Source organism: Rhinoderma darwinii, chromosome 1, assembly GCF_050947455.1.
Source record: "Rhinoderma darwinii isolate aRhiDar2 chromosome 1, aRhiDar2.hap1, whole genome shotgun sequence".
Lineage (NCBI taxonomy): Eukaryota > Metazoa > Chordata > Amphibia > Anura > Rhinodermatidae > Rhinoderma > Rhinoderma darwinii.
The window spans coordinates 466,391,373-466,415,159 of record NC_134687.1 but is presented as its reverse complement, the minus strand read 5'-3'; the positions used below and the strand labels follow the sequence as shown (position 1 = coordinate 466,415,159).

General features: G+C 43.0%; 1 protein-coding gene across 23 annotated transcripts in view; it reads right to left on the bottom strand.

Annotated features, from left to right (window-relative positions):
- The window catches only part of RIMBP2 (RIMS binding protein 2), a 602,457-nt gene that overhangs the window by 229,992 nt on the left and 348,678 nt on the right, over positions 1-23,787 (bottom strand). For 18 of the 23 annotated variants that reach the window (XR_012849985.1, XR_012849987.1, XR_012849994.1 and 15 more), the window contains 2 exons: positions 11,316-11,336; positions 5,916-6,120 (listed from right to left, as the gene is read on the bottom strand). Coding sequence is in view for 19 of the 23 variants with exons in the window: in XM_075833186.1 (XP_075689301.1) it covers positions 5,916-6,120; positions 11,316-11,336 (226 nt within the window). In the remaining 4 variants the exon portion in view is untranslated. The remainder of the gene's footprint in view (positions 1-5,915; positions 6,121-11,315; positions 11,337-23,787) is intronic. The other 5 variants (XR_012849995.1, XM_075833202.1, XM_075833364.1 and 2 more) reach the window with 1 other exon arrangement.

The window sequence follows — 23,787 nt, the reverse complement described above, 5'->3', positions numbered from 1 at the left end:
CATCGGCGGTGTCTGACGTCTTTTCAGTACATTTAAGGTAATTACACATTGTGCGTCTATAATGATATGTACACTCATGACATCACCTGCATTTTATTAGCATTCATTTGCAGCAGTCTTCAACTATTGGCTCTGTCTCAACTAACTCCTCCCACTCTTTGTATAAACTGAGCGTCTATCTCCTCTCCTGTCAGTACCCCTTGATAAAGCTACCGCGAAACGCGCGTCGGGGCTCATGGTGTGGTGTTCACCCTAAGGATTATTATGACTTATACTGGTTGGTACACTCTTTGGGACCGGGTTTGAACCTCGGTTACTCCCTTGCTATACTGTTCACACACATACCAGTGTGTCCTGTATGTTCCCTTCCTTGTATACTTGCTGTTCATCCATTGATTGTGTCATTGCATTGGCATGGCAACTTATATCACAGCAGTGGTTTCTGGATTTTCCCATTAATAGTATGCCTTTCTGAACTACCTTTTATATATAGGTTTTTCTGAGTATATTCTATTGTGTCATAATCGGGTGTTCCCCACTTCTTTGTATTTTAACTGTGTGTCTCATTTTAGGTCTTGATGGCCAATATGTTTTTATGTATTTCAATAAAGCGATGTGATTATTACAATGTACATATTTGTACTTGGTTCAACTTTTTCCTTTGTGGATGCGTGATTTGTCCACATGTACATTTATAGGTATTCATTCTATATATTCTTTTGATATATGTGGACGTTAAATTGAAACGTTACGGTTCGGTCTGTAACTTTATAGGTATTCATCGGATGTAGCCATCTTTATCTTGACTCTGATAACTTGTTGCAGCATGATATCACGCTACAAAAGCCATTGAAAATTCATTGAAAAAGTTAAGATAAAGGATCCTGCCACTATGTATTTAATGCGTTAAAAGTCAAGATAAAGATGGCTACCAATAGTGTTATTCCTCATGTACACACATATGACAGCTTATTCTGAAAATTAATCTCAAAGTGTAGGTACGCTTTAAAGGGAACCTGTCAGCAGTTTTTAAGTCTCTAAACTGCTGACCGAGGAACATAGGGGAGAGGGTAGGCATTTTAGACTTAAATTATTTGCTTGGTCATGCAAATTGCATGACCTAAAAAATGGTGTTTGATCTTCCCAATGTGCCAATTGCAAGTGCCACCAAGGTGGGACTTGATGTGCAAGTGCTCCTGCACAGCACGCTGCAAGCCCAACACCCCTGCTCTGAGTGACGGCCCTAGCAGTCTTCTGATTTGCCGCTGGAGCCGACCTCCTGTGGGAGTCAACCATTGATTTCTCAGTCATGTAACTTGCATGACCAAGAAAAAGGTACATTTAAAATGCACTCCCCCCCCCCAAGAAAATGTTAATCTCGAATTTCCAGTGCAGAGTTGTGTACTGGGAAGACTACCATGGGTTCCTGGTATTTGCAGTTCATCCCCTCTTACTTGAAAGGGGATAAGCTGCAATACCAGATACAGCCCAGGGACAGACATAGAACTCTTTCTGTGGGAAAAAAAAGTCAAACCCTTTTTTTAACCCCTTGGCGACATGTCACGTACTATTACGTTGCGGTCGCCAAGGTCTTAAGGCAAAGCAACGCAATAGTACGCGATTATGATGGTGCGGGCTCAGAAGCTGAGCGCGCACCATCGCCAGCGGGTATTGGCTGTATATTGCAGCTGACACCCTGCTGCATGGCATGTAGTCTCCAATCCGGCCAATTAACCCCCAAAATGCAGCGCTCAAAAGCGAGCGTTGCATCTATGGGATTTTGCCAGCAGATCGCAACCCAGCAATGTAATCGCGAGGTTCCGATGACTGCTCCGGCAGACCGAAGGCCTAACAATGGCCTCCTGTCTGCCAAGTACGGAAGCCTCTTAGGTCCCGCTCAGAAGCTGAGCCTGCGACATCAGCCGCCGGTGTCAGCTGTATGTTACAGATGACACCGTGCTGTAATGACAGGGAATGGAGCTAGCTCTGATCCCTGCCATTAACTTCTTAGATGCCGTGATCAAAAGTGATCGTGGCATCCTAGTGGTTTTTAGCCGATCGGCATCACTGCGATGCGCAGCGTTGCCATTTGTTGCTATGGCGCCCGGAGGCTTAGCAATTGCCTCCTGGTCTGCCACGTATGGAAGCCAATTAGGCCCCGCCTGGAGGCAGGGCATAATAGGCTTGCTGTCAGTGAATACCTGACAGCTGTAGTGCAATGTATTAGAGTAAAGATCAGAAGTGTAGGCCTTCAAGCCCCCTAGTGGAACAAAAAAAACTTTATTAAAAATGTTGAATAAAAGTGTAAAAATAAAAGTTTCAAGTAAAAAAAAAAAAACCAAACACAGCCTTTTTTCCTATAATAAGTCTTTTATTATAGGGAAAAAATGAAAACGTTAAAAAAAAGTACACATATTTGGTATCGCATCCGAAACGACCCAAACTGTAAAACTATAATGTTATTTTTTCCCGCACAGTGAACACCGCAATTTAAAAAAAAAAAAAACAATGCCAGAATTGTTATTTTTTTGGTCACCGCCTCTCACAAAACAGTACCAATAAAAACTGCAACCCGTCCCGCAAAAAACAAGCCCTTACACAGCTTTTTTGATGTAAAATAAAAAAAAAGTCATGGATCTCACAATATGGTGACACAAAAACTACATTTAAAAAAAAAAGTGATTTTATTGTGCAGACGATGTAAACCATAAAAAACATATATACATATGGCATCGCAGTAATCATATTGACCCGCAGAATAAAGTAAAATTTTATTTATAGCCCACGGTGAACACTGTAAAAAAAAAAAGAATAAAATACTTTGTCAGAATTGCTTGTTTTTGGTCACCTTGCATGCCAAAAAATGAAAGAAAATGTGATAAAAAAAAAATCGCATGTCCATCAAAATGGTACCAATGAAAACTACAGATTGTCCCACAACAAATAAGCCCACACACAGCTTCGGTGGAGAAAAAGTAAAAAAGTTCTGTCTTTCAGAATATGGCAAAATGTGCAGAATGTTCCAAAAGCGGATAAGATTGGGCACCATTTATCAGTGCGACACTGGCCACATATCTATAAATTATTTTTTATTTACCGCATTATTATACCCTCCTATTATGCCCTGATGTACTCCGCACAGCTTACATATACCTTGATGTACTTTGCCCATCTTACATATAGCCTGATGTACTCCGCCCAGCTTACATATACCCTGATGTACTCCGCACAGTTCATATATGCCCCCACATTATAAACTAAAATACCAGCAATAACCCAAACAGAAAAACTACCAAGCAAAATCTGCGCTCCAGAAGCCAAATAGTGCTCCCTCCTATTCTGAACCGTACAGTGTGCCCAAACCGCAGTTTACGTCCACATATATGGCATCGCCATACTTGGGAGAACCAGCTTCATAAGGTATTTGTCTTCAGTGGCACAAACTGGGCACAACATATTGTGCACTAAAATGGCATATCAGCGGAAAATTAAAATTTTTACTTTGCACCATCCGTTATGTATTAATTTATAATGAAAAAAACACGTCGGGTCAAAATGCTCACCACACCCATTAATATGCCCTATTTTAGTAATTTTCAAGATAGGGGTCACTACTCGGGGGTTTGTTTTACTATTTGACTTCGGAGCCCTGCAATTGTGGGCCAATGATGTGAAAATCACCAAAATAGGCCTCAAATGTGTATGGTGGTCTTCACTTCTGAGCCCTGTCATTTGTCCAGGCAAATTATAAATGCCTTGAGGGGTGTAGTTTCGAAAATGGGGTCACTTCTTGGGGGCCTCCACTGTACTCTGGTACCTCAGGGTTTTGCAAATGCGACATGGCGCCCAAAAATCTGCATGCCAAATAGCGCTCCTGCCATTCTGAGCCCTGCAGTGTGTCCAAATAGCAGTTTATGACCACATGTGGGATATTGCCGTACTCGGGATAAGTTGATTTACAAATGTTTTGGTGCTTTTTCTCCTTTATGCCATGTGGAAATTAAAAAATTCAACATTTTAGTGTAAAAAAAATGTTGATATTAGTTTTAACGGCCTAATTCCACTAAGTTCAGCAAAAAACCTGCGGGGTCTAAATGCTTCATTTCCAAAATGGGGTCACTTTAGGGGGGTTTCCACTGTTTTGGTCCCTCAGAGGCTTTGCAAATGCAACAGGACACCCAAAAAATATTCCAGCAAAACTTGAACTTCAAAAGCTAAATGGAGCTCCTTCCCTTCTGAGCCCTGCTGTGGGTCTCAAAACCAGTGTATTACCACATATGGGATATTGCCGTAATCTGGAGAAATTGCTTTTCAAGTGTTGCAGTACATTTTCACTTTTATTCCTTGTAAAAATTGAAAATGTACACGTTTTATCTGAAAAAAAATATTTTTCATTTCACAGCATAATTCCCTATATTCTGCAAAAAAAAACAGTGGGGTCAAAATGCACACTATACCCCTAGATTAAATCCTTGGCGTGTAGTTTCTAAAATTGTGTCTTTTTGAGGGTTTTCCCTATGTTTTGTCACCACAAGACCTTTTCAAACCTGACATGGTGCCTAAAATATTTTCTAATAGAAAGGAGGCCTGAAAATACACTAGGTGCTCCTTTGCTTCGGAGGCCTGTGTTTCAGTCTATTAGCACACTAGGGCCACATGTGGGATATTTCAATAACAAGCAGAATCTAGACAATAAATATTTAGTTGCATTTCTATGGTAAAACCTTCTGTGTTACAGGAAAAAATGTATTACAAATTAATTTCGGCAAAAAAAATTACATTTGTAAATTTCACCTCCACTTTGCTTTAATTTCTGTGAAACGTCTAAAGGGTTAAGACACTTTCTTAATGCTGTTTTGAATACTTTGAGGGGTGCCGTTTTTAAAATGGGGTGATTTATGGGGGCTTTCTAGTATATAAGGTCCTCAAAGCCACTTCAGAACAGAACTGGTCCATGAAAAATAGCCTTTTGAAATTTTCTTGAAGATGTGAGAAATTACTGTTAGGGTATGTTCACACGCAGTGGTTTCAGACGTAATGCGGGCGTTTTACGCCTCGAATTACGCCTGAAAAAAATGCCCTTAATACGTCTACAAACATCTGCCCATTGCTTTCAATGGGAATTACGATGTTCTGTTCCCACGACCCTTTATTTTACGCGTCGCTGTCAAAATACGGCGCGTAAAATGACGGCTCGTCAAAAGAAGTGCAGTACACTTTTTGGGACGTTTTTGGAGGCGTTTTTCATTGACTCCATTGAAAAACAGCTCCAAAAACGGCCGTAAAAAACGCTGCGAAAAACGCAAGTTGTTAAAAAAACTTCTGAAAATCAGGAGCTGTTTTAGTCTGAAAACAGCTCCGTATTTTTAGAAGTTTTTGCTGACTGCGTGTGAACATACCCATAGGGTATGTTCACACGCAGTGTTTTCAGGCGTATTTCGGGGCTTTTATGCCTCGAAAAACGCCTGAAAAAACGGAAGCTGAACACCTACAAACAGCATTTAGTTCATACGGGGCGTCTTATTTTTTTATTTATTTATTTTTGCTCTGTTTTGTTACCCGGTTGCTGGCGCTGTTTGGGTAGATGGTGGGTTGGTTGGACATTCTTAGTTGTTTTATGTATAGTATAGTTCTTGGGGTTTTTTTTTCCTTTTATTTACTATTCTTTTTGCTCAAACTTTGTTATGTTATTGTACAAATGTATAACTGTGTTTGATATTCTTAGTAAAAGAAAAAAAAAAGAAGAAAATAACTGGGGGTGGTAATATGGATGTTAAACTATGGCTGTATTTTTTTTATATGTATAATGAAGATGCTCATCTTATTTGAATCCAAATAAGATTTTAATATGTAATGTTTAGTTCAAATATAGATTCCTTCTGCAATATATCTTATATAATTTTTCTCTGACTCACCTTTGCCAATGGTAGTTGCTATTCCATTCATTAACTGGGTAAAAGCCTTATTGGGGGAACCTGGTACATCAGAATTAAAGATTGCGTTGCCACTAAACAAGTCAATTGTTCCAGCTTGTTGGCGGAACTTTTCCAGCTCCCGAGAAAGGAGATTAAACTGTTCACTTTGCGTTCGACATTTCTCTTCCAACTCTCGAACCTTGGCCTACAAAAATATACAGCTCTTTGAACAAAATAAACAATTTCCAAAAAGATTTATTCTTTATGTGCTGCCAATAAATTGTAACCTTAAAAAGAAAGTGGATAAATTCATGGTAAAGCAGCCATTTTTTGAGTTGAACCAATATTTATGAAAATGATGCTTGTCAATTCAGATAATGTGGGAACCAAAAGTACGTAGACACCCCTCCTAATTATTGAGTTCAGGAGTTTCAGGCACACCAACTGCAAACAGGTACACAACATCAGGCACACAGCCCTGCAATCTGATCTGCTAGTTCTGCCATCTGTTAACTTAAAGTGATATTATTGTGAAGTCAAGGTATTTAGGAGTAATAACAGCTCAGACTCAAAGCCATAGATTATGCAAACTCACAGAGCGCTGAAGCGAGTTGGGTGTAAAAATCTCCTATCCTCTGTTGCCTCACACACTACAGAGGTCCAAACTGCCTATGGAAGTGACATTGGCACAAGAACTGTGCGTCGGGAGCTCCATGAAATGGCTTTCTATGGTCGAGCAGCTGCACACAGGCCTAAGATCACCATCAGCAATGCCAATTGTAGGCTGGAGTGGTGCAAAGCATGCTGCCACTGGACTCTAGAGCGGTGGACATGGGTTCTCTGCAGTGATAAATTAAGTTACACTATCTGACAGTCTAATGGACGAATATGGGTTTGATGGATGCCAGAAGAACTCTACTTATTGGAATGCATAGTGTCTACTGTAAAATTTGGTGTGGGTGGGATAATGGTCTGAGCCTGTTTTTCAGAGTTTGTGCTAGGCCCCTTATTTCCAGCGAAGCATAATGTTAATGCTACAGCATACAAATACATTTTAGACTATTGAATGATTTCAACTTTGTGGGAACAGTTAAGGGAAGGCACTTTTCTGTTCCAGCATGACTGTACCCCAGTGCACAAAGCAAGGTCCATAAATACATGGCTTCACGAGTTTGGTGAGAAGGAACTCAAGTGCACAGAGCCCTGACCTCAGCCCCATCAAACTCCTTTGGGATAAATTGGAAGCCAACATTAGTACCTTTACAAATGCTCTTTTGGCTGAATGACCACAAAATCCCACATACACACTCCAAATTCTTGTGGAAAGGCTTACCAGAAGAGTTGTGGCTAATATAGCGGGAAAAGGGGTCCCAACTTCATATTAATTGGCATGATTTTGGAATGGGATGTTCAACAAGCTCATATTAGGTGTGATGGTCAGGTGTCCACATACTTTTGGCCAGAAAGTTTACATTTGAAATGGATTAACAGTAATTAAATTTGTACGTCTCAAACCAAAAATTAATGTGTCTATTGTTAACGGATGCTAGGTGTTTTATGTATGCAAGACTAATGTCTTTAAAAGGATTCTCTATTTTAAATAGGGATGGAATATTCAAAGAAGGAATACTGAGAATGCAGGGTAATGCATCTTAGTTTAAATAATGTGACATCATACAATATTAATCATCGTAAAGGAGGTTTCATACTTAAAAAATATGGAATATAATAGTTTAGACTTTTGTTTGTGTAATGTGCTTTCTAACGTCAACACATTTTGTATATTAAAACTGTTAGAACTAGTTGTGTGATATTAAATCTATAATTTACATCATAATCTCTTGCTAACAAAAACGTCTTCTTAGCAATGATGCATTAAAGGACTACTGAAAAAAAGGGTTAGAAATGTATGTCTATTATAAAATCTAGAATTAACAGCTTAAAGGAGTTGCCTTAGATTAGAAAAAAGGGTCTATATTTTTTCCAGAAACCGCGCACTCCTGTCCATGGTCTATACCACATATTGCAGCTCAAACCCATTCAAGTAAACAGGGATAGACAGCAAGACTGGACAGCCCATGGACATGAGTAGGGCTATTTATGGGGGAAAAAAAAGACTCTTCTTCTAATCCCATAACCCATTTTTAAGTCTATAGATAATGTTTGCTTCAATGGGGTGTATGTACACAGCTATCCAATAGACAAAACACTGACTTTAAAAGGTATAACACAAGGAATAGAAGATTAAAATTTAAAGCTGCCTAACCATGTAACACTAACAAAATAAATACATCAATACACAAAAAAAAACGCCAAATACAATTTACAGCTATTCTACATAGACATCATGGACTCTAAGATATGACCTCTAGAAAATACTATGAGCTGTTTGAATTCAGGTAACCACACCTGTGGTGTGAGTAGAAATGGTACTGAAATCTTTCATTGGTTACTTTATCCACAGAGCATGGGGGTCTTTGCCTTTAAAGGGGTTTTCCCATCAGGGACATTTATGGCATATCCACAGGATATGTCATAAATGTCAGATAGATGCGGGTCCCACCTCTGGGACCCGCATCTATCTCTAGAACAGGGCCTCCTAGACCCCATTCTACCTTTTTCTGCTGCAGCTGACTCCCGGCCACTTCCTGACTATATGGTCGGGAGTACGAAAACAGCATTGCTCTCTGAGCTACGCTATTTCCGTAAGTCCCATAGAACTGAATAGTAGTTACGGAAAAAGTGTAGCTCGCATGCTACGCTGATTCCGTAACTGTCATTCACTACTATGGGACTTACAAAAACAGCGTAGCTCAGCGAGCTACACTGTTTTTGTACTCCCGACCATATAGTCAGGAAGTGGCCGGGAGTCAGCTGCAGCAGAAAAAGGTAGAACGGGGTTTCGGAGGCCCTGTTCTAGAGATAGATGCGGGTCCCAGAGGTGGGACCCGCATCTATCTGACATTTATGACATATCCTGTGGATATGTCATAAATGTCCCTGATGGAAAAACCCCTTTAAGTGTTTTGTTCAGCAGAGACCATTTACTGAATTACAAAACCACATTAACTAATCAAAGCAATTTTTCACGATTTAGATTTTGTTTTCTTTATGGAGCTGTGTAGTGGAGCTTGCAGTGGAGAAGTGTTTACTATTGAATGAGTAGTTAGATAAGTTGCTGGATGAGTTGTTGGGGAAAGTAATGGAAATGCCTATTAGATAAAGACTATACAGTTTTCAGTTTTGGAGAATACTGAAAAAAACAACCCACAGAATTATTGAAACAGGATAGTTGGTTCGATTATAGGTACTTTTTCTACAACCTTGGCTTTGGGAAAAATGTATACACTTTACTACTCATTAATATCTGAAACATGTCCAAGTTAGGATTAATCTCATCCTTTTAAAAGCTATCCAATTCTACTTTCACTGAGGCCTCTTGCACATGGCAGCGCCCGCATTTTTGGCCCGTGCTCCCATACAAAGCATGGGAGCACGGACCATAAAAAGTAAAAGATAGGGCATGTCCTATCTTTTGCGGTACACTTGTATGGCCCGGACATCTTCCCGTAAATAAACGGGAAGGTGTGCGTGAACAATAGAAGTGAATGCGTCCGTAACTACGAACGATTTTTATGGTCATGTGCATGGGGCTTAAGAAATGGATCTATACTGTATGTGCATTAGGTTCACAAGAAGACATAAAGGGGTACATTTACTAGTTAAAATGCGCCAGAATACTGTCTTATATTGAGCCAGAATTCAGGCGCACATGCCGTGCGCCACATTTATTGACAGATTTAGTCAATTTTTGCACCTCGCTCAACAAGGGGACTGACCTAACGTATGGGTTCAAATTTTGGAGCAAAAAAGTTGGACTAAAGTAAGCCAACCAAAAGGTGGCATAAAGTTAGACAAATTTAGTCTAAATTTAAGACAGTATTAATAAATCTGCCCCAAAATAATTACAAACCAGAATCAGGACGGGCACCAGATGTTTTTGGTTCTTTGGTGAGAGAGAACCACCTGTCTATTCATCCTCAGTTTGAGAAGTGTAAAGCATGTTTATCTAGTTCACTATGGACCCTGGCAAGGACCGCATGGTCCCCATAAGCACAGTAGGCCATCTTTACTAGGCATTAACCCTGTATCCAGGTCTACATGGACAAAAACACCATTATTGTTTAATGTGATCATTTCCTGTTTTAAACTGTTGAGTTACGATGAATTTTAATTTTTCAAGAGGTGGAGATGTTTATTATAATTTTTAAATGTTCTGTATAATTTATTATATGTTATAATTAAAAGGTGAAAAGATAAAATTGGAAAATCTAATACTGAAGTGAAATTGTAAAATAAACATTGCACAAAGTCTAATGTTAAATAATGTCTTTTACAAGGTTTAGCTAGAAGGATGATATTGCTCATTGCCTCATCAGCGCTCAACACAATAAGTGGCACATTGATCTGTTTGAAATAAACTCCATATGTTTTATTACCACTTTAGGTGATGTTAGGTGATCTGAATTCAAGCAAATAACGGACAGGGGTTGTTGAACCATTCTTAAAACCTTTTTTTCTTAGTTGTTCAATTATGATTAAATGAACAGATTAAGGTGTTTAATGTGAAAACACAGGAAAACAATTATTAGAGCCAGAAGAGAATAAATAGGAGAAGATAGGGAGATTCAAATAATGTAACCTACTCGGATACTGGAAAATTGGCTACATTTAGCCAAACAAAAGGAGTCATTCAGCTCTGCACAGAAGGGTTCATTTGGGATGATACTTGTTTCTGCTCTGCACCTGTTGCAGTCCTGTTAAAGGGCAGGAGCGACAACCAGTGGTTAAAGGTTACAACAAGCTGTGCTCCATCTCCAATGTATTTTAAAGAACAGTCAACAAAAATGTTTTCCTAAATAGTAAGTAAAAGGCAATATCTCTACAAATAAACCATTACTAAACAGGATCTCAGCATCTGTCCAGCATCCAATCCTTGGGAACATGCACAAGTAGCCAAGAAGTTGTGACCTTCAGTTTATTATGATTAAAGACCATGCAAAGAGCATGCTCACTGATGTGAATAGTCATGGCACAAACCTGTTATAATGGTTCAACCTGGGAGACTGAGATTAAGTACCAGTTACAGTACTACTGGTTCTGTAAGTTTATAAAAAAAAGAAGTGCAGTTAGTGGAAGCCCGTCAATGCCACAATAAACCATATTGGCTTAAAGGCATTTATTGAAACAATGCACATGGCAGAGGGGAGTCAGTTGGGCACAAGATGTCCTCTCCCAGAGCCCATTTCTGGCTGCATGCGTTATAAGAATGATTCAACAATAGGAGACATGCACAGGGGCAGATGAGGAGGCAAATGCACAGATACGCATTTCAAATACCTGCATGCTGTCCAAAGTGTTCTGGATGAAAGGCAAAGCAATAAGTCCAGACAAAAACACAATATCAAACATAAAATACAAATCCAACAAAAAGAACAAAACTTTTTTAATACACAGCAGTTTAAATAAAAATTTAACAGAAAAGTCATCACCTGGTATTGCATGCATGAAACACTGCAGTACATCACAGAACGCCGGAGAGCCTGAGGAAGCCAGCATGAAGTATCCTACACTCGAATATTAACTCTTTGTTTAGCATATATCTTCCTGCCCTAACAGGGGCAACAACCAGTCATGTAGAAAGAGTAGGTGCAATGCATATCAAGTATTATATTATTTACGGTTTATCCAGGGAATATACTGTCATAGGAGCTGCTTGGATTAACAAGCGTCCCTGACATGTATAATATGTAAAATTGGATTCTTCTAGGTTTCAAGTGACTTGGGTGGATATAAACTATATCCTATAGGCTTCATGGCCTTTTGTTGCACCCATATCCATAACATTTATACAGAAAGTATGTTGGAAAATTGGAAAACTTTTCAGCATACAAACAATAAGCTTTGATGCTTAAACTGGAAAAAACAAACCTTTACATAGATATAGTTTAATTTAGTAGCAGTTTGCATTTTGATCCTAAATTTTTAGGGCAATACTCCTACTTGTGAGGGTCACTGTTCTTAAAATAAGTATATATTTGGAACTGCTACAGTATTTATCCAATTCATCAGAGGTGAGATTTTTTTTTATAAAGCTTTATCAATAAATATATTAGTTATGCTGGAGCTAGTCTCTCTCTCTTTTATACACTGATTCGAATATTGGAATTATGTAGGCATACGACATTCTGCTGCATCCTCAGCAGAATATAGGAACCATTTTTGTCAGCTGGTATTCTGTGGATGGACTGCTAATAGACTGTTACCCCTTCTTTTTGTTACCCTATGTTCTGCAAACAGTGCTTGGAGAGCAGCCGCGAATTTAACAATTTCTCACCATTATTCTTCTCCATTAGACTTTACCATTTGTAAAGTTATCCATCCTGGTTATAGATACATTAGCAAATTATTGATACTGCAACTCCCTAATATAACATTTAAAGTGGTCTAAGGCTTTGTTCACATCTGCGTTGGGGTCCCGTTCTGACGTTCCGTCAGAGCTTTATGTCAGAATGCTTGCTTCCGGCAAAACGACGGATCCGGTGCACAACAGAGACAAACGGAAACCATGGGCACCGTATCCGTCACCATTGAAATCAATGGTGATGGAAACGGAAACCTCTGGTTTACGTTTGTGCCAGTTTGTGTCTATTCAGGGTCCGTCCTGATGGAAAGCTCAGACGGAACGTCAGAATGGGACCCCAACGCAGATGTGAACAGAGCCTAAATCAGATCTTCACTTTGAAGCCCAAAAAATTAGCATTCATATATTTCCAAATTTGGCAGTAGAAATTCTAAATCCATATAAATATTATCAGAATATCATTTAATAAAGAAAAACAGCCACATTTTCTGTACTTGTACATAGGTGAAGATTAATTATGTTCTTATCGGTCCAGATGATTTTGGCCTGGAAATAAGCAAGTTGGACTCATTGTGATTATGTATTAGCTTCTGCCTTCTGGATGAAGAAATCAATTTTAATATATATGATAATACCACCGGTAAGTGATAAAAGCAAATCCCAGGAAAAATAACCGTGGGAAGATTACATCTTTCATTTGAGTCTCTATATATCCCAATTTATATAGGCAGTTTGGTGCTGCAATGGACTTGAAACATGAAACAGCCAACATCAGTGCTGCTATAAAAACCTAGAATCAGCAGCTTTCTAAGGTAATAAGACAAAAACATTTTTACACTGTTAGAAGCAGGATTGCCAACTGTCCGTAAATTTACGGACAGTCCGCAAAACCTTTTTTTTTTCTGCCGTCCATAGTGTCCGGCAGAAAAAAACACTGTCTGGGATTTATTCTTTATGTGAGTGACATCAGGCAGAGCGGTAGCGATAGGCTACCGCTCTCCGCTCTAGGGGCTGTGTGGCACAATGTACAATGGGGGGGCTGTGTGGCACTATGTACAAGGGGGGCTGTGTCACGCTATCTACATGGGGGGATGTGTGGCATTATCTACATGGGAAGTTGTGTGGCACTATCTACAGGGGGCTGTGTGGCACTATGTACAAGGGGGACTGTGTGGCACTATGTATAAGGGGGCTGTGTTGCACTATGTACAAGGGTTATTGTGTGGCATTATGTATAATGGGGGGGTGTGGCACAATGTGTAAGGGGGCTGTGTGGCACTATGTGTAAGGGGGCTGTGTGGGTATTATTCATTCACTATGTGGTTATGGTGTGGTGGTATTATTCAGTAACAGTATGGGGGTATTATTCAGTCACTATGTGGTTATGGTGTGGTGGTATTATTTGGACCTTATATTGTGTTATTATTGGTAATATTGGTCTTATAATAGTGAGTTGTTGTAATGATGGGGGTAGGGATACGGACAAGTGAGCCCTAATCTACCCGCCACTCTGTCCTTGCCTACTTGCAACGACCCGCCCTAGGCGACGGGGTACAACTGGGCGGCGGTCCCTACGCTCAGTAAGTGCACGAGACAAACAGACAAGGGTACACAAAGCTAAGGGAAATGGGGCAGTTGCCCACGGCAACACCGTGAGAAACCAGAGTGGTGAACGAGCCTTGTCAAACCAGGAGTGTACGAGGTACCAAACGCAGAGCAAGAGAGTAGTCAGTAAGCCAGGGTCAGTATAGAGCAGGATAAAATAGTTAGAAGCTGTAGCTGGGCCAGGAAACCACACGAGAAGAATCACAAGCAAAGGAGGAACAGGAAAGGCAGGTATAAATAGACAGAGGGCGGGAGCTAGCTCCGTCTGGCCAGGCTGCGATAGGCTCTCCCACTCCTAAGCCTGCCATCCTGAGTGGTGGAAGATGGAGTCAGTCTCAGAGACATAGACTCAGGTGCAGACTGATTACCTATGGGCGTATACACAGAAGTTGTGCCTGGCAGATCCTTTAGGCTGGGTTCACACGACCACTTTAACGTCCGTAATCGACGGACGTATTTCGGCCGCAAGTCCCGGACCAAACTCAGTGCAGGGAGCCGGGCTCCTAGCATCATAGTTATGTACGATGCTAGGAGTCCCTGCCTCTCTGCAGGACAACTGTCCCGTACTGTAATCATGTTTTCAGTACGGGACAGTAGTTCCACGGAGAGGCAGGGACTCCTAGCATCGTCCGTCGATTACGGACGTTAAAGTGGTCGTGTGAACCCAGCCTTACAGTTGTGTTCAATAACAGTATGCAGGTAATATTTCATCTGGTATAGTGGTATGATTTAATAACTGTATATGTATATAGATCATTTTTTTGTGTGAGGGGGGTATATGCTTTGGGACTTGCAAGACTGCTGGGCGCACTAGAAATCAGTGATGCAGTTCTATGCACATCGCCTCCTGAAATTACTACATTATTCATACAATAATTCAGCATTTAGGGCCACACTTTGTCTAAAACAGGCTCTGGCGGTAGCGGCGGTGGAGATGGGGGAGTGAGTGGTGAGTGACTCACCAATCACAGCCCCGCTTGTGGCTTTCCCACGCTAAGCTGCACGCAGAGCTGTGATTGGTGAGTCACTCCTAGCACACTGCACAGTACACAGGCAATAATTTTGTAATCTGTCCGTAAAAATGTTGGTCTGTCCGTGATTTTTAGCTCAGTTGTCCAAAAATTACTGAAGTGGAGGTTGGCAACCTGGTTAGAAGTTCGTGTAAAAGAATACTTCTCACAGATTCTAATTTTAAATGTAGATACTGGTAAAGACGAGGCTGGACGGCAGCACGGAGGGCTTAAGGGAAAGCCTCCATGACTGCCATAGGAGGGAAGGTTAGCCAATCAGGAGGGAAAGGGTTAGTGGAGGCAGGGAGAGGGAGGAGATGGAGAGGGGAGGAGTTGGGGTGCGGTATCTGTTCCTCCCGCTGTTTTCGGCATTGAGCCGGAAGCAGCGGGAGGAATAACAGGTAAAAAAGTTAGCTCCCACTGCCCTGCTTACCTGCGAGTATGGCGTCTCCAGTCAGCATGAATGATCAGCTGCGTGCGGCAGCTGAGTTCCACGGTCCAGGGTGGCTGGAGGAGACGGTGGCAGCGTTGGCCAGGATCACTCAGGCGGGCCCGTCTTCGCGCCGAGCTCGGCGCTCTGTGTCGGCTGCTAGCCCGGATGCGCTCTCCTCCCCCGCCCCTCTCTCTGGCGATGGTGACATGGCGGAGGGGGGAGAGTTGCTAGTTGCTGCCCCTGCTGAAATAAAGCAGAGGGCGTCGTCGGGAGCGGCGGTTGCCCAGGCTCGGTCACCCCGCCGCTCCCGGCGGTCCCGCCCACCTGAACGGTTGAGTCCGGATGTGGTCCCGCGGGCCCGGCGTCGCAGGGGGAGCCCTTCTAAGGATGCTACAGGCCAGGCTGCTGGGACGGCCGCCTCCTCCCAGGGCCTGTTACACCACCGCCTTCAGATGCATTGTCCAGGGTGCAGTCCACGGCCACCCCGCATGGTGATGTGCCGGCCAGGGGGCAGGCTTCCTCGAGATCTTCGGTGAGGACGCCAAGATCAGCGATGACGTCGAGGCAAAAGGTCCGGTCCGAAGTCTGGGTCCCTGCGGTCGGGCGGCAGGTCGCCGGCCCCTCTGTCAGCATGTTGGGGTCCCCGTGTCGGAGATGTTGGTGCGAGTGCCAGTCATCAGCGAGAGAGGATCTGGAAGATGGAGAGCTGGACGAGTCGCATCGCGGTCAGAATTTTCCGGCTGGCGGGAACACAGCGCCTGGGCAGTCTGGTGAGTGCGTAACTCCTACTTTGCCGTATCCAGCAATTTTCATGTCGGGTGTTGGGGGTGGGGCAGCGAGCACAGAAGTATTGGCTATCGGTAGTGGCGTTGCCGGGCGCGATGGCTTATCGGATTTAGTGGGTTGTTTGCGCGAGTTAGTCGGGCGCTTAGATAGGGCTGCGGCGCCTGTAGTTCCGGCGGGGTCCCCGGCGGTGGTCTGGGTAGGTCCTCGTAATGTACAGTCGCGGTCCCTTGTTGGGGAGGTTTCGGGGGCATCCAAGGAAGCTGTGGCAGTGTCAGTTCAAACCGAGGCGCAGAAGGACGGGGATAGAATTTGGCTTGATGATCATGCTCGGGGCGAGGTTTACGTCTGTTTTGAGGGTCCTTTAGGGGCCCACCTTAAACAGGAGGTTGGTGAACGGATTTGGAAGGACGAGTACGTGGAAATTTTTTCTCTTCTGCTGCTTGCGAAGTTCAACTTGGATAAGGGCAAGCGGGATGAGAGTAAGAAGGAGGAAGAGGAGCGTCGGCGGTAAAGGCTTATCCCGCAGACGTTCGTCAATTGGTCGCAAGCTTTTGCTATTTTGGCGAGTGTGATCGGGGAAAAGGCTCCTGAAAATTGCACGGCGTTGTTTTGTTATTTCGATGCCATCGGGGAGGCTCATCGGGCGTACGGGGGTCAGGCGTGGTTGCGGTACGATGAGCAGTTTCGCCAGCGGAAGACGATCCGCCCGGCGATTCGGTGGGATCAGAAGGATATTGCGCTTTGGTTGCGGGTGACGGCCCCGGTTAAGCAGTCCTTTCCCGGGAGCGTTGGCCAAGGAGGTCAGTCTAGTCAGTCCGGACAGGGCTCTGGGTCAAAACTCGGGTTCTGCTGGCAATTCAATGATGGCCAGTGTAAGTTTCGGGGCCACTTGTAAATTTAAACATGTCTGTTCGGAGTGCAACGGCTCCTCACATGGGGCTGCGAAATGTATGCGAAAAGGGAAGCGGTCAGGCACCCAGTCCTCCTCCGTTGGCCAAGGGGCTGTCGCCGGTGAGGGTGGAAAGGATGGCCCCGTATCTAAATGAATATCCGAATAGGGTTGCAGCCAAGTTAATTTATGAGGGGTTTTTGTTTGGTTTTGTTATTCCCCCTACTCCGTAGGAGGTTCCGGTTACACGGCGCAATCTTAAGTCGGCTTATTTGCACTCGGCGGTCGTTTCGGAAAAACTTTTGAAGGAAGTTTCATTGGGTCTCATGGCCGGGCCTTTTGTCGAACCGCCGATAAAGAATCTAGTGGTATCCCCCTTGGGAATTGTGCCGAAGCGGGAGCCCCATAAATTCCGTTTGATTCAGCATTTGTCTTTTCCCAGGGGATCGTCGGTAAATAATGGTATAGATCACGATTTATGCTCGGTTGTTTACACGTCATTTGACAAAGCGGTGGTGTTAGTGCGTGAGGCGGGGCCTGGGGCGTTGTTGGCAAAAACCGACATTGAGGCGGCTTTTCGCTTGCTGCCGGTACATCCGGAGAGCCAACGGCTGTTGGGTTGCTTCTGGAACAGGGGGTTTTATGTTGATAGGTGTCTTCCAATGGGGTGCTCCCTTTCTTGCGCATACTTTGGGGCATTTAGTAGCTTTGTGGAATGGGGTGGACTCGTTAGTACATTATCTTGACGATTTTTTGTGCGTCGGCCCTAGCGGTTCCCCTGTTTGCAGTAACTTATTGTATTCCTTGCAGAAGGTTGCGACGGATTTTGGAATTCATCTGGCGCCTGGTAAAACTGAGGGCCCTGTCTCTACCATCTGTTTTTTAGGGATCAAAATTGATTCAGTTGCAATGGAGTACAGGCTTCCTGAGGATAAATTACTGCCATTGCGTCAGGAGGTGAGGCGTGCCTGCCGATTGAAGAAGATCACTTTGCACGATCTCCAGTCTCTTCTGGGGAAGTTGAACTTTGCCTGTCGGATTATGCCAATGGGTAGAGTTTTTAGTAGGTGATTGGCGGCAGCGACGGCGGGTATCCGGGCATCCCATCATTTTGTGAGGATTGGGGTGGAACACAGGGCGGATCTGCAGGTCTGGGACGCGTTTCTCAGGCAATATAATGGTAGATCGTTGTGGATGTCGCCGGTACAGGATATGAGCGAGTTGGAGCTGTTTACTGACGCGGCGGGGTCCGGTGGTTTTGGCGCGTATGCAGGAGGTCAATGGTGTGCGGGGGACTGGCGGGACAGCTGGGTGATCAGTGGTCTAACGCGGAATCTGGCCCTGCTCGAGCTGTTCCCCATCGTGGTTGTGGTGACCATTTGGGGGGACAGGCTCAGGGATAAAAAGGTTTGTTTCCACTGCGATAACATGGGAGTGGTGTTAGCGATTAATAACGTATCGGCATCTTCTCCGCCTGTGGTTCAGTTGTTGCGTCACTTAGTCTTGGTGTGCTTGTCTTTAAACACGTGGGTAGTTGCGGTGCATGTACCAGGTATTTACAATTGTATCGCTGATGCTCTTTCTCGCTCGCAGTGGGATCGATTTAGTCAATTGGCACCGGGAGCGGAGTTCGGTTTGGCTTGCCCGGAACATCTCTGGGATCTGGTTTCGGTCCCGTAGAACGGTTGATCGAACGGTCATTGGCTAGTGCGACTTGGAGCGCTTATTCGGCTTGTTGGCAGCAGTGGGAGGAGTGGGTAAGAGTGTTGGGTAACGTCAGCACGGATCAAGACAGGTTGGTGGCATTGTTATACTGGTTGAGGGATGCTTGGGAGGCTGGGTTTTCTCTGGCTAAGGTGAATCGTTTCGTTGCTGGTTTGGCGTTTGAATTTAAATTACGGGGTTTTCAGGATGTGTCCAAGAATTTTTTGGTAAGGCAAGCTTTGAAGGGTTTGTGCCGCGGCAGGGCTGAAGCAGATCAGAGGCGACCCGTGTCGTTTACCCTTCTTGGTTCGTTGGGCGCATCGCTGGGGGCTGTTTGTAATTCGCTTTATGAGGTAGAGTTGTTTCGTTTGGCTTTTTCCCTAGCGTTCTTTGGAGCACTCAGAATTGGTGAGTTGGTTTCTCCTAGTGCGGTGAGGGCTGGGGGATTGCGACAGGCGGATATGGGTCTATATGGGGATAGACTCGAGTTGTTTTTGCGGCGGTCCAAGACTGATCAAGTGGGACGGGGTAAGCGGATAGTGTTGTTTGCCCTCCCGGGATCGGCGATGTGTCCGGTTGCTTGTATGGTTGCTTTCAAGCCACGGGGTGGGGTGCCTGAGTCGCCATTGTTCCATCATGAGAATGGCTCCTTTTTGTCCAGGTATCAATTTGGTGCTGTATTTAAAAAATGCTTGGCTGAGGTCGGAGTTGGGTATGGGTATTACTCGTCTCACTCGTTCAGGATCGGCGCTGCTAATGAAGCTGGGTGTTGGGGGTTGGATGACGAGGGTGTGCGTCGCATTGGCCGTTGGGAGTCCAATAGGATTAGGACTTACGTGCGCCCTCATTTGTTGTGAGTTTGTAACTTGTGTTTTGATGGCTTATATGTGCGTTTGCTTGTCCTTTCATTTCAGATCATCGCCCCTGCTTAGTTTGGCTTTTAGGACACTCTTATGTGCACTGGGGGGCACTGCGGGCGGACGTTCGCCCAGATGGCTGTCAGTTTCGCATTCCGTGGCAAGATGCGGTTTTACATTGGCTGGGATTCCGAGGTATGTTATGGAGCCGGGTATTGACCGAGTTTCAAACATACCCTCAGTTAGATAGGGTCCCGGAGGTTTTGGTATTACATGTGGGGGGGGGACAATCTGGGGGTGCGCCCTTTTCGCGAGTTAGTGCAGGATATAAAACACGATTTGTTGTGTTTATGGGCGTCTTATCCTCGCTTAGTTATTGTTTGGTCGGACATAGTTCCAAGGAAGTTTTGGCGCTTGGCAAGATCAGTGGCGAGGGTTAATAAAGCCCGCATCAAAGTAAACCGGGCGGTGTCACGTTTCGTTGCCAAGAACGGGGGCATTTGTGTTCGACACAGGGATTTTGAGTCTGGAGTCGGAAATTATTGGCGGAGTGATGGAGTACATTTGACCGAGGTTGGAATTGATCTGTGGAGCCTGGCCTTAGCAGAAGGAATTGAGAGGGCGGTGGTGATTTGGATGGACTCACAGGCTTAAGGTGGTCAAGGCCTGTTTCGCTGTGGCGGGGGGAGTCCTTGAGGTTGGTCAGTACAAAATGGTGGGGGGGGTCGCATCTGGGGTATGTGTCCTCCAAAAAGGTATATCATTTGAAGACTTCATAGGGTGTTATCCCTTTGAAGTGGTCTTCGGGTGGTTGGAGCCATCTGCAGAGGTGAGTGGTGGCTCCGAGCTGGTTTACGGCTGGAGGTAAATAGTTGGTGGTGGTTTGCAGATGGCTAACTTAAAAGGTAAATCGGTAAAAAATGGCTTCAAGGACTTCCCCTGCTCTGTTTAGTGTTAAAATGTTGATTGTTATTTATGATTCTGACCCATGTTGGGTCATGTGAATTATAGGAGGAATTCTCTGGTCGAATTCCTAAAGTAGTTATCCGAATGTTTCGGATTAAATTGCATTTCAAAAAATAATGTAAATTAATAAACGGCTGCTGTGGCCATTTCACATCCAACCTCGGTTGTCACGTATCCTTATTTGGTGGATGGGTGGAAAAGGGGAATAAAAGGTAAAATAGCGCATGACTCAACTTAGGCCAGTCATGGTTTATATGAATAAACCAACAGAATAAATGATTTCTAACAATTCTCGAATATACTTGATAAGGCTACAGAGTTCTTTTTCTTTAGTACAAAGTGCCATTCCTTAGTGCCCTACACACAAACAAGTCAATAGGATCTGTATAAAGCTGTGCACAGATTGGCCCATAGTCAGGGGGCTAACTATATGTGTGTGTAATGTGTATGCATGTGTGTGTAAGTTGTGTGTATGTGTGTATGCTTTATATGTGTGTAATACCTATGTGTGTGTGTGTGTGTGTGTGTGTGTGTGTGTGTGTGTGTGTGTGTGTGTGTGTGTGTGTGTGTGTGTGTGTAATGTTTGTTTACTGTATATATGTTATGAGTGTGTAAGTGAGTGTACACCGTAAACACAGTATTTGTGTATCATACAGTTGTACTTTATATGTGTACAGTATAGCAGTACTGTGTATGTGGGTATCGTGGCTCGATGTAAGTGTGTGAAATAACGGTATTATGTGTGTGTGTGTGTGTGTGTGTGTGTGTGTGTGTGTATGTGTGTGTGAGTATTTGTCTGCGGTAAAGCACCAATATGCATGTATTATTGTAACTCATTCAAATTGTAACTGCAGTCCTGGCTCTTTAAAACGGGATGCATTTTAAAAAATTTGTTGTGTATCTTTGCATTACCACTTCTAAAAGTTATACATACAGTATATATACATATGTACATAGCATGATGACGTGGGTTTTTAGGTGAACAACTGCTGGACCTATAAATTGATCTGGGATGTCGTTTTGCATTATTGTGTTCCGAGAGTCATAACTTTTTGTTTTTCTGTTTTTGGAGCTGTGTGAGGGCTTGATTTCATGGGACGAGTTGTAGTTTTTATTGGTATAATTTTAGGGTACATGCAATTTTTTTGAGGTAAGGAGACCAAAAAAACAGCAATTTTGGCGCTGATTTTTATAATTTTTTTACGCCATTCATCGTGCAGTTTAAACAATGTGTTTACTGTGTTCTGCTGTTCAGTACGATTACGGTGATAGCAAATTTATACAGTTTTAAAATGTTTTACTACTTTTACACAATAAAAACACTTTTTTCTAAAATAATGTTTTGGTGTCACCATATTCTGAGAGCCATAACTTTTTAAAAAAAATTAATTTGACGGAGCAGTGGGAGGGCTTGTTTTTTGCGTGACAAATTGTATTTTTTTTTTATTGGTACCATTTTGGGGTACTTACTACTTTTTGATGACTTTTTATTTGATTTTTTGGAAACAAGGTGGCCAAAAAAGAAATTCTGCCATTGTTTTTTATTTTATTTTTTATGGTATTCACCGTGCGGGATAAATTATATGAAATTTTTATAAGTCAAAAGAATTGTATTCGGCACACATTTGTAGTATTTAAAGTAGATTTATTTCTTTTTAGTATATGCCAGTGGCTACATGTGCAACGTTTCGGTCGTGAGACCTTCGTCAGGCACTAAGGAAATATATATATGTAATTATAGCATATTGTACGGGTTCCATATAAAATGTACAAAAATACAGAAATACAGTAATACAGGATGTGTCATACATAGACTGTATAGAAGAAAATATATTACAGAAAACAGGTTCAATGTTAGGTGATAAAAAAGGAAGGAACAGTGTCAAGCATCTTGGGACAGTAAGCGCACAAAAAGGAATTTTAGTTAGATTGTGTACACACCAGGTGTTATGTATGCGTAACTGCACCTATATGTTGATATATATGGTATAAAGTATGTCTGCTGCATCTGGATGTCATCTTGCAGGGTCAATATGTAGGTTTAGATAGTACCTATGGATCCGGGGTGACAAGGTATAAATTTTACATGCCCCCTGAGGGTGGATATGGGTGTCCATGGCAAGCAGTTATCTATGAGGCAGTTAAGAAAATATCACAATGTCTTAAATGAATGGACTGCAAGTTGTACTACTAATGTCTAGTATATGAGCAAAGCTCACTGTGGACAGAATGGAACAGAGTTTTAGCCCTGAGGTTGGATACCCGCATTTTAAATGGTACATACATGGATACATCAACAGATTAATTGGCAAATGAAAAGGAACAACGAAAAATTGATGCATTAAGAGATAAAGTAAACAGTATTAGATACTGTTTAGACATACCTGAGCCGTACTGGGGACTGATTTAGCGATTCTCTTAGCGCTGCTATAATAGAATATGGCGGCTCACCACTCTCTATGGCGCTAGTAATCCCTAGTTGCATCCTACCTTATATGTCCCGCAGGTAGGGAATGGCGCCTCTGTGTGTGGGGACGTCATGTGCCGCGTCGGCGCTTAGACTTTGGAACGCTCGGCAAAGATGGCCGTGCGTTGCCAATTAATCTGTTGATGTATCCATGTATGTACCATTTAAAATGCGGGTATCCAACCTCAGGGCTAAAACTCTGTTCCATTCTGTCCACAGTGAGCTTTGCTCATATACTAGACATTAGTGCAACTTGCAGTCCATTCATTTAAGACATTGTGATATTTTCTTAACTGCCTCATAGATAACTGCTTGCCATGGACACCCATATCCACCCTCAGAGAACATGTAAAATTGATACCTTGTCACCCCTGATCCATAGGTACTATCTAAACCTACCTATTGACCCTGCAAGATGACATCCAGATGCAGCAGACATACTTTATACCATATATATCAACATATAGTTGCAGTTACGCATACATAACACCTGGTGTGTACACAATATAACTAAAATTCCTTTTTGTGCGCTTACTGTCCCAAGATGCTTGACACTGTTCCTTCCTTTTTTATCACCTAACATTGGACCTGTTTTCTGTATATATTTTCTTCTATACAGTCTATGTATGACACATCCTGTATTATTGTATTTCTGTAAATTTTATATGGAACCCGTACAATATGCTATAATTACATATATATGTTTCTTAGTGCCTGACGAAGGTCTCACG